Source organism: Monopterus albus, unplaced genomic scaffold, assembly GCF_001952655.1.
Source record: "Monopterus albus unplaced genomic scaffold, M_albus_1.0 scaffold284.1, whole genome shotgun sequence".
Classification (NCBI taxonomy): domain Eukaryota; kingdom Metazoa; phylum Chordata; class Actinopteri; order Synbranchiformes; family Synbranchidae; genus Monopterus; species Monopterus albus.
In genome coordinates this window covers 428,039-439,951 of record NW_018128164.1, presented here as the reverse complement: position 1 = coordinate 439,951, position 11,913 = coordinate 428,039, and the positions used below count along the sequence as shown (strand labels likewise).

General features: G+C 39.2%; 1 protein-coding gene across 2 annotated transcripts in view; it reads right to left on the bottom strand.

Annotated features, from left to right (window-relative positions):
- LOC109973216 (ras-related protein Rab-26) overlaps positions 1–11,913 on the bottom strand; it is a 43,130-nt gene that overhangs the window by 24,007 nt on the left and 7,210 nt on the right. For both annotated transcript variants that reach the window (XM_020622631.1, XM_020622630.1), the window contains 2 exons: positions 2,747–2,788; positions 370–436 (listed from right to left, as the gene is read on the bottom strand). In XM_020622631.1, the coding sequence (XP_020478287.1) occupies positions 370–436; positions 2,747–2,788 (109 nt within the window). The remainder of the gene's footprint in view (positions 1–369; positions 437–2,746; positions 2,789–11,913) is intronic.

The window sequence follows — 11,913 nt, the reverse complement described above, 5'->3', positions numbered from 1 at the left end:
CATAAAAGAAAATAAATATAGCACATTCAAAGCATTTCCCCAGTAACAATAGCTCACAATTGCTTTAAAAGTTGAGCTATTGTCAGGAAAATGTGCAGTGGCATACAAACTAAGAGGAAATGGGAATATAGTAAACATGATCTTTAAGTTACAAAAAATTATACTTGCTCACCTGCAAACTCTCTTATTTCAAGTTAATCATACATGCACACCAAAAGAAGACAATGTACACGTACACTCATAAAACACCAATGCAATACATAATGTACTGCAATGTCATCACTAAGAATGATAGATTTTCAACTAAGAAAAAAAGGTAAATCTGCAGTATAACAATTGCAAGTGTACTGTAGTGTCAATGTGTCTCACCGTGGGCATCACGGTAGTAAGCATGAGTAACACTGCGAAACCGCTCCTGTCCAGCTGTGTCCCATATCTGAAGAGAAAAGTTTCAGTATTTTTCATTTTAATGTCTTCTGTTTGAACTTTTTTTTTTTTTTTTTTTTTTTTTTTTTTGCAGAAAACTGCGAAACAAAGTTGATGAGAGTGGTGAGACTGAACCGAAGCCATCAGTTGAAAGGTGCTAAAACAGTCTACAGAGCTGAGGGGAACTGCAGAGTCGGGTGATAATTCCTCTGTGGATTTGTTCTGAGCAACCCATTTCACACTGAAATTTGATCTACTGTTATTATAAAAATACAAATGAATGCAGCTTTAAGGTCACAGCACATTCTGCATAAAAAATAAATCAGTGGTTAAATATGCATTAACTAAAAATTTACAGTCTGATAAACCAAGTGAAAATGAGAGAATGTGGTGTCTCTCCACTATTCTACCCCCTCCATGACATTCTGCTGCCTCTAGCACCTCTGTTGTTATTCCAGCTTCTCTACCTTGCGTTTTCAAACTATTCTCTGTAAATTAATCATGCCTGCCAGCTAGCGAATGTTATAAGTGTTTTTTTGAACAAAAAGTAATCATTTCAGCAATCTAAAAGTCTGAAATAGTGGTGGGTCAGGTGGAAATGGTGGTTGTAAAACTGAAGACGCTGCATAGAGAGTGGGACAAAGAAAGAACAAAAACCAGGGTTATCGCCAGTTTGGCTTTTTGAGATGGGGAGTCAGAAACAGCCAACGGAGCCTAACCTGACTCAGATATGATGATCTTCCTGCTAAAGCTAATGTATTTGTTTTGGAAACATTGACCACAGTCATGATTTTGCCTTTGTACTGAATTAACATGATTTTACTTTTGAAATAATTTAAGATTTCTCTAACATTAGTACACTGTCACATTAGCTTTAACTGGAGCGTTCTACTGGACTGCCAAATTTACTTGTTAGTCGGCTAACGCTAGCCTCAGTCTGTATTTTTGATCATTTGTCACAACCTGGTATCCGTAGCATTGCAAGGAAAGAGGCGTCAGCTTGTTTTAAGTTTCACTAGACCCTTTAGTGACTGAAGAGTAGCTTTAATAATAACTTGGCTGTTATCTTTTACATCATTTCTCATTTTTAGCTCAGTCTAGGTCATGGTGAGATTGAATGTAAATTAGATTTGGCTGATACCATTTGTCCTGTTGTACAAATTTGGCTCCAATTGCACTTACATTTTCCCCCGTCTCTCAAGCAGGCAGTGACATCACCCACTTGGTTGTTGTATAAAAGACATTTCCCAGATTTTTCTATATTTTTCTGGCCCATCACCTGCTTGAATATGGGTGTTATGGTTCCCTTTGCATACTTAACCATCTTTCTGAGACATGTCAGCTTTGATGCTGGCACTGCCTCCTGGCTGCCCATTAGCAAAACCTTCCCACCAGGATACAATTGGCAGTAATGAAGAATGGCAACTACGGGAGGACTAGTAAATTCTCTGGGCGTTTGTAAGCTACAGGCTGCTCTGGAAGCTGTCTTAAAGCCAATTAACCCCAGATGAATACATCACCAAGCAGCGGCCCACTCCACCACCCTATCAACCCCTAATTAAGATCATTAGGGATGATTCACATACTGTAATTACTTCCTCTGTTTGACCAAAATATCAAGCATACAGTGCAACAGCGCCGAGTTTTTCTCAGTATGGTCGCCAGGACTTAAAAACAGTGAATGAAATGGGCATATGGAAGAAAGCACAAAGCCTAATGAAAAGTGGTCATGGAGATGGACAAAATCTAATTATCATTCAGGGGCTTTTGATGTCCAGATCACTGATCATCCTCACAAAGAAAGGCCACAGTGCTTTACTTCATGTTGTGCCATTAGCTATACAGTAGCTCAGGGGCGTTGTAAGAAATACAACTGTACTGGGGCACAGACCCCCCATTACTCAAATATTTATTGTACAAAACCTGACCACTGCACCTCAGCTTATATTTTGCTTTGACATCCTGGATTAAAACAACAAATCATTTCTTATCCCCTTATTATTAATCTAAATTAATCCACTGCCAAATAAAGGAGTTTGTTAAAACTTGATCCTGTAATTTCACTGGGGAACAGCAGATCAATACAGGGGCATGTGCCCCAGTAAGAGGGGTCTAACGACGCCCATGCGGTAGCTGATGCACATGCCTCAGTTGTGCCTAAAGCTAAAACTAAAAGGGGCTGCATCTTCAAGACAGATGGGGTTGCAAACAGGGCCTGACAGCTAGAGACCGGCTCTTATTGGGTTGACACATTTCTTCAACCACACGTATAGAAACTGTACTAGAAATGATGATTGTCAGTACAAATTAAAATTCTTACCTGGAGCTTCACCTTAACTCCATCAATGTTCAGGACTTTATTCTGGAAATGAAAGCAAGAAATCATAAGTGGCAAATCCTAAATGTAAACATTTTTTATATAACCACCAACAGCTTCATAGTGTATGGAAGAAACATCCTCAGGTGTGTGTGTGTGTGTGTGTGTGTGGTCACACACCAGACTGAACAGTCTCTTTCGCTCATCTACCCAACGCACACTCCTCTCTCCATCAATATTGCATGTCTCCACCTCACCACAGTTTATCAAAAAAAAAAAAAACACTCTTCTGTAACATTCTCAATATGTATCAAAATGGAGGGCAATATTTCATATCCTATATTTCTTGGGAGATTCACATCAATACATCTATTTCACCACCATTTATTATTTTCTACAAGCGACTGCAGTTGAAAAGAGGAGGTCAGTTACCCACAGCCCTCCCGGTATGTCAGTGTAGATTATACCACCTCAGAGGGCTCCCCCTGCAGTCATCCCTCCTGAGAATGACTGCTGGCCTTCTACGTCCCTGATCCCCGAGGAGAAACAGAACATATTCAACCCCAACAACATGCTGCTAATCTGCCAGCAGAGCACTAAGAAATAGATACGGTCTTTGTTGATGTGTTCAGCTGATTTACCTCCAAGAATCACAAAGGAGAATTCTCATAAACATTCATGGCCATGTCGAGCTGCAAGCTAGTGAGCTCTGATAAGAATCAGTCTCAAAACACTTTCTCTCTGATGCTGTTGTCACTAAAAAAAAAAAAAAAAACGAAAAACAGCCCACAATGTGCTTGAAGGCTTCATAAATATTTAGTGACCCAGCAGAAGAAGCTCACAATAGCCCTGTGGAGAGGATTTTGGGTGGTTACCCAGGTCTGATTGCACTAATAATTATGTTAGATTTGTTAAAAGGAAAGTTGGAATTTGCCAGAACAGACCATAATAATACAGATTTAATAAGCTCCGAGTGTGGACTGCGCAGGATAACAGGTCTCTGAGCAGCTTGTATGTGTTAGACTACTGTGGTAAGCTGGGGAATTTAAAGGTACTGTTCATTAAAGACTGCCAATTATACCTCCAGCAACAACCAAAAGGCTCAGCACCTCACAAGCTGATATAGTTCTGCTCTGTGTTAATTGCCTACAGTTTGTTTACAATTCACAGAGGGCTGGCTGAAAAGCTTGCACCACTTTCTGATCAATTTCATTCCAAGTCTCAACACTACACATTGCACAAACAGAGCACGTCTTCAAATACAAACTGTTCCTACCTGCCAGCATCGTTTCTCCCAAAAGGTACATAAGCGAGTAGGTACAGTCAGTACAGAAAGAGTCTAGGAGCACTTCTCAGGGACCATAAATTACAAATGTATGAGCAGCTTTCAGAGGGGTCTGTGAGGTGTGAGCCAATAAAACATTATTGGCAGCGGAGTGAGACAAAGAACAGATGCGTGATGGCCACAAAAAGGTAGTTTATGAAACAAATTTGCATTATTGAAAAGAATTATGAGAACGAAGATAAATGATAAGGTTTTCAAATGTGTGTCTCTTTTTGCTCTGAGGGCTGCTTAGCCTCAGCACACCCACCCCAGAAATAAAAGCAATGGGGGAAATAAATTAAGAACATGAACAGACAGAGGGCTCTACTCTGCAGTTAACTCAAGTGCCAGCTGTCATGTTTTCCAAGTCATGCTGAGACACACACACACACACACACACACACACACACACTTTCACATACTGTCAACACCTGAACCCTCCCTGTCTGCTACAGAGAGGCACAAGTTTTATCAGCTGGCACTGAATGAAATTTGGTGATTTAAAAAATAAGTCGCTCCTTTTCCTTCTCTCTCTGTTCATCTTTCAAGCCACTGAATCTCAGTTCAAAACTGTTTTGTACAAATATGGATCTTTGGCCACTTCCTGTAAAAAGGGATCATGTGCTCGGTTTTTTTTTTTAAGAACAGAAGCATTCAAAAAAATCCAAGTGTGGGTCAAAATTAACCTATACAACTGGTGTACCTCAACAACCAGTGGACATCATTTAACTTACTGTACCAGAGCAACAACTGTAGTTGTAAATGCAGGTAAAACGCCGGTAGCTCACAGCCTGCACTCATCGTGTTTCTGGTCATGTGTAGCCTATTAGTATAGTTTATGGTTTACCTCTGTGTGTGACGCAAAACCTTTTTAGCTAACATGTAGCTAAATGACTCTCTTGTTATTTAAGAAGCTGACATTTCATTTTCTCAATTGGTCGTCAAATGCACAGACATCTTGTTATTAATAAGTCTCCTCTCCTCACTCCCCCCCTCATTTAGGCTCTAATTTTCTCTCTCTTTCACTTACATAATCTATATTTGCTGACCCTGCAGTGTCACCAGGGATCCCTTAGCTAATGCCAATTTTCATGAAACCTTCAGTTTGCGCATCCTTCATTTATACATGAATATATGAAAACATGTAGTGTACAGCACATTTCATACTGAAGCAAACACACATACAGTACGCTACATGCACACATACAGTAGGCTACAACCAGTAGTAGTGCATGAAAACACTGCATGGCAAAATGAAAATCTCTCTCTCCTCTGCCCTCCCTCTTAGAGAAGTACTATTTATTTTGGCCCAATATCATCACAGACTTCTCCAAAGAAATTTGCCAGCACATATGCTGCTCTGATTTATTACAGTTTTTCTTCAACTGCTGAGACACATTTCCTGACATAATGCACCAATTTCTCAAAACTATAAATGGGAAAAATCATACAGACCTATAGAAACTTCAAATTTAACAATATACAAAACAGTCCAAAGTCATATAGTGTAAACTATGCATTTCCATCTGAAGTAAATGTTGCCCTCAAATGGACCACAAACAGAAAATACAGAGACCAGGCCACTTGTGGTGAGATTGATTCAAAACACACAAAAACTACATTTCCTTTTGAAAGCTTTATTGCCAAACTCATTTTGGGTGAAACACTCACCCTTGAAAGAAGTCATAAAGCAAATGCAGTGGAAGTTGTAGGCCTAACTTTCAAGTTCCTTCCAGCTGCATGCTTAACATCCTATGCTCCATGTGCACGTTCCACCAGCAAGCGTACCAGACCTTCACTGAATATGGTCCTTGTTTCATTAGGCTAAGGTAAAAAACTTTGTTAGGTTCAAAAACAGATTGTGGACTGCCTTAAAATAACCTTTATCTTCACGGTTACAATAACAAACGCGTAGCTAAGGTTGTTGAACTGTCAACTTTTCACACAGGGACTGAACACCAGTGTCCTGTGGAAAACTCCGATGGTTTCTGACCCATCAGTCCATATCAACCTCCTCCTCAGATTGACTTTGTTGCTCTAACTTCCTCCTTGGCTTGTGTCGTCATTACTACGGCTGCTACAGGTCACCTGACTATAACACGTCACTGTTCGTCGTATTAACCTGCTGGCACAAATGACAGACTTTTTTTTTTTTTTTTTAATAACAGGACAGTCTATCATGCCATGATTAAATATTCATGCTGCTCCTCAGGGCTCGTCTCTCTAGATCCCTGTGACATTAGGGCAGCAGGTGGCAAAGCTGTTTTTCGTTAATTACAGATATCTCCCTAGGCAGAAGTGAACTCCCACCCAACACATATACGCATGCATAGATATTGTACACATGCACAGACTTGGTCATTCAAGTGAAGCCGACAGCTTGATAATGTGATAAGGGCCGGGGCTTGTATATCAGCACAACAAAACAGCTCAGCTCTAATTATAGAACTGATTGCATTAGAACAGTTAATGGCAAGCAACATGGCTTTATGGTAAGGTCACACATACATATAAGAGTCCTTGTGCTCAGCTGCACCTTTCCCTGTACATTGTAGCTACAACTTCACCTTAATTCAATTCATTTTTCAAGCAGAAAAAAAAACAAAAAAAAAAAAACATCCTCTTGCTGGCATGATTACGCTTGGCACTTTAATTGCACCCACTCAGAGAAAGCAGGCGGACACAGGCTGTCAGGCAGGAGAGCAGATAATGGAGAAATCAGGCAGCCATCCCTCCACTAACTATAAAAAAGCCTGTAGATGTTGAAGACAAGTGAAAGACAGATGCATAAAGAAAGTCATGATTGAAGAGATGGCCTGTCAGTGACATCCACAATGATAGAGGAAGTATCAGAGATGAACGGAAGCTTACAAAAGAGAAGAGGCATCAATTCACAGCTTGATTTTTTTGGATGGGTTCGTTATCATCATCATCATCATCTCACATGCCAGACCTGCCTCTCTCCCTGTTGTCTTCTTTTCCATCTCTTTTTATTGCCTGTTCTCTAAAATGAGCAGACACTGAGACTCATCATGGTATCTGCAGGTTTTAACTTTTCACATCCTTCCTAGAACCACATTTAAAGACCTAAATTGTCCTGTGAGGAGACTCAAGAATTTAGATGTAGTCTGCATAGTCAACTGCATTTTGCACTGTGTCTTATACAATACCACAAAGAACAATATCACAAAATTAAAATGAACTTACTGTGCAGTCATACAAAAGTGCATCAAGTTTGTGCCTCCAACTGAGCAGCAGTGATTACATGATGACTAACAGCCACTTGTTGCATGAGTCACTCTCTCAAAAAACATGCTGCTGAGGATGATGGCTTCATGTTCCTCTCAATAAAGAGATGTTCAGCCATTACACAGACACTTCAAAATGCAGCATATTTATAACATGGTCCAAAAAGTTTCATCAAAATTCAGCTAAAGGCTCAAGTCTAAATCAGTCGGCAGTGAGTATTTGGGGGTGTACATCATACACACATGCGCAGAGTTGTTTCCAGTCAAAGATGAAAGTAAAGAGAAAGGGCTAGGGTTAGAAAATGATTCATATCACACTTGTGCCATCGCTGAGAATGCATTGGCTCATTAGTCAGTGGTGGCTCACTCAGCCTGCATGAGTGCATCTGTGTATGCATGTGCATGCTGTGTGTGTGTGTGTGTGTGTGTGTGTGTGTCTGAGTCATGTCTGATAAGTTTCAAACTAGGGCTGCAAAGAGTTATTTTTATTACCGATTTGGCACATAATTCTTTTCTTAATTTACTGATTCTTCTGGTCTATAAAGATCAGAAAACAGTGAAATCATACAACGTCAACAACCTTTTGAAGAGCAACCCCCCCACCCAATTCTATTTCAGTGGTGGAAGCAGTATTCAGATCCTTAAGTAAATGCAGCAAGACCACAGTATGAAAGTGCTATAGAATCATAACATTATCAATAAGAGCAGAATGCATAAAACATCAAAATTAAAAGTAATTATTATGCAGAATGGTCCGTCAGTGTTATATATTATAATCTGGATTATTAGTGATGCATGAATGCAATGTAAGATAATTTAAACTATTTAAAACATTTGGAAAGTTTGAACAATTCATTATGAAAAAATTAGTAACTGATAAATGTAATGGAGGAAAAAGGTACAATATGTCCTTGCGTATATTGGGGAATATTCATAAAGTATTGTAAAACAAATACTGCACCTTAAAATAGTACTTAGTAAATAGGCCTACACTCAGTTATTTTCCACGACTACAATTTACTGTTAAATGTGGGCAATTTCTCCTGTTTGTGAACAGCTACACATTAATTTTTTTGATAAACTAATATTTATTTTGACTTTTTCCTCACTGTATGCATTGGAGCAAATACTGTAGATTTCGGAGCTTTATAACCTGCATTCAAACACACTGCCCATAGCCCAAAAAACAGTGACTACTGATCAGAGTGTGCCAGTTTTCATGCATGTTATGTGCCAATATTGATGTAATAGAGACACCTAACAAAGTCTGGCTATGCTCAGGAGAGAGAGACTGAGACGCGTAACAGGAGTTGCCTGCCTGGATCTCCCTTGGCTCATCAACAGCTGCCACATCTGTTGTGTATTCAGCATCAGTGAGTTTTTTTTTGTGTTTAAAGCCAAAAGAACGAACACCTAGTCTAAATATAAGATCACACAAAAATACAAAATAGTTGATCAAAATGAAAGAAGGTTTGCTCCTTTTTCTTAGCCTTGTTTGGCTGTGGGCACGGCTGAGATCAATGGATTGACCAACACATTTAGCTACTAAGCTGTTATCAGTGCTACTGACCACATGATGAGGGCTCAGACTTCCAGTGCAACCATGGTAAAATACTGTAACTGGCATTAACGGAGTCTGAGATCAGGCAAGAAATCACTATGTACAGCTTCAATTTCAGGTGATATGATAAAGGACATCAATAATCCCACAAGCTCAGTAGAATAGCTACTGTTTTTACCATTGCTAACTATACAACACAAACATAACAAAAATACACTAGTCAAGTCCAGATAAGAAAAACATTCTATCATAAACAATAGAAAAGACATTCTTGGAAAAAAAGACAAAGTCTGATGGTAGAGCTAAATGAAAGGTGAGGGGATTATCAAAGTTATTGCAATTCATCCTGAGAGGGACAATTATACCTGTACCAACTTGAATTGCAATCCACCTAGCAGTTTAGACATTTGACTCAAAACTGCAAATGCCAACGTCATGACGTCACTTGGAGTAAAGCCAGGAGATCACCAAAATACTCAGGATAGGGATTAAGATATGTCACAACACAGGCAAAATCTTTGACCTGCCAGTCAAAGTAGGAGGGGTCAAGGGGTCACCTGAGTCAGTAGGATTCATCCTCTGAGCACCATGAATGTCTGTACAAAAATTCAGGATAAGTCATGCAATAGTTGTTAAGATACTTCTGTCTGGACTGACATGGTAGACTGACCAACCGACAGACACTGCCATTTTCATAAGCTAATAAGCTTTGATGATTCATTCTCACAGGTATTAATCAAATTCTGTCTTCTTAACTCAGACGAGCAGCGTTTCTTAGGTTGTGGTTTCATAAGAGTTCTGTGACTGGGGGCAAAGAAAGATGACCTCTCTCTAATGTTACGAGGCGTCGTAGATTATGAAGAGGAAAATAAGAAACACTTTTGTTTCTGCCATATGGAGCAATATCATTAACTGGCCTCCATCTAAGCCTCTGGGGTTTTCTGCTTCTTCCTGAATTGATTTCCTCTCCTGATTTCCATGTTTTTCTCCCTCCTAACAGTTCTCTTTTGGAAAGAAAGTGTTCTCACAGTTTTGTTTCCACATGACGATATTTTGACCCCAGTAACAGAGAATCCTCTTTCAAGCTAACAATATTGTGTTCAGGAAGTAACATTTGGGACTCGCTATGTTTTCAGCTAAGATAAATTCACCAACTGCCCTGTTGCTATTTGTAACTGTAGGTTTAGTCGAAAGTGAGAAGAAAAAGCTTCAGGCTACAACATTTAAAAGAATAAATAGCACATCACAAATTGTTTTTAGCAAGAACACGCATGAAATGCTAAATAGCATGCCAAGGAGGAAAGTGACATGTTAGACGGTAACAATTACATTACGGAAAACTGATATTGGGCATTCAGTGGGTGTAAATCTAATTGCAGCTGGTTTGGACAGACTGGCATATTGAGGAGTTCAGCACCAAGGGCAGCTCCCACCACAGGCAACAGTGCACATTTCTTTTTTTTTTTTTGCTTTTTTTTAAAATGGGTATGACACCATCACCACCATTATGACACCATCCCAGTTTAATCAAGATAGATGCTTTTCCAGCCTAAAAATCCAAGTTCAGCACAGTCCCACTCATACATATGGGTTATCCAAAGCCTGATTTTACTTATTTTGCTGTGCCATAGAACTACACTGATGTCCAAAAACTAAGAACACACAAATAAGCCCCACTGTTGCACTGGGTGATGTTTGTTAATTACAGTTATTCTAAATAGTTTATTTCCAATCCGTTCCAGTCATGCCTCCCTGATGCTGTATATTATGCCACAGCTGAAAACAGTCACCAATAAAAGCATACTTACCTCTGTTTGAGTAATGTTTGCTAAAAACTACACTACCCAACTTAAAACTACTTAAAACTCAGTTTTAGGAAACTACAGTTTAGTCTCTTAAAAAAAAAAAAAAAATATTTACAGTGTATTTTCAGGGTGGGGATATTGAAACGTATTGAGAGAACAACTATTTCATTATTTAGGCATTTCATGGGATTTTCTGGCAAAAAAAACAAAACAGAATAACACCATGCATCCTATTATCCTAGACCCTCCAAAGTGTGATGTCAACTTTCAGCCAAATTAACAGCATAACAATAGCATCCTTGTCTCAGACTAATGAGAAATAAATGACTGTGTGTATCTTCTGTTTGATAACAATACAACACTAATATCCGAATATGTACACTGCAGCAACTATATAGTAGTTTTTATACATGTTTACACATAATTGTAAATAACACTGCTTCACATTTGTTGATGAATTTAATGTTCTGCTATGTCTTTAGTAATGAAATGCTAAATTAAATTCAACAACAAAGTGTAAGAAAATATATTCCAGTCAATGAGAAGTTTGGCTCTATGCTGTGCCCTGTGGAGTCAGAGCTTTATAAAAAAACAAAAAAGACAAAGCCTGAAGGCAACTTCTAATAACTGCTGGTTTCTCTTCAGAAAGTCCTGCAGCAATGCTTCTGATTTATTTTATAAAAAGACTAGTAGAGCTGCCTTTGATAGATGACATGTGAACCTAAACTTGTATCCCTTGGAACTGGAAGAAATATACAAGTCATAAAAGGTGAAAAGAGGTGTTAAGTGCTGACAGAAATGGAGAAACTAAGGAAGAAAATGTTCTCAGGACATTCAAGGCTCATGTGGAACAAGCTAGAGCATGAAGAAAATACAAGAGATCACTTTTACTCAGACAGCAAAACAGAAAAACAAAATTCTTCAGTGGCAAGACTCACAGTATGACCTCATGGTTGTAAAAATAAATAAATAAATAAAAACGGCCCCCCCGATCTGAACCCGAGTGGTGTTTTGTTATTGGACTTCTGTGCTAGTCACAGTTTGTCCATAACGAACACCATGTTCAAGCATAAGGGTGTCCATCAGTGCACATGGCACCAGGACACCCTAGGCCGGAGGTCGATGATCAACTTTGTGGTTGTTTCATCTGACCTCCGGCCATATGTCTTGGACACTCAGGTGAAGAGAGGGGCGGAGCTGTCAACTGATCACCACCTGGTGGTGAGCTGGAT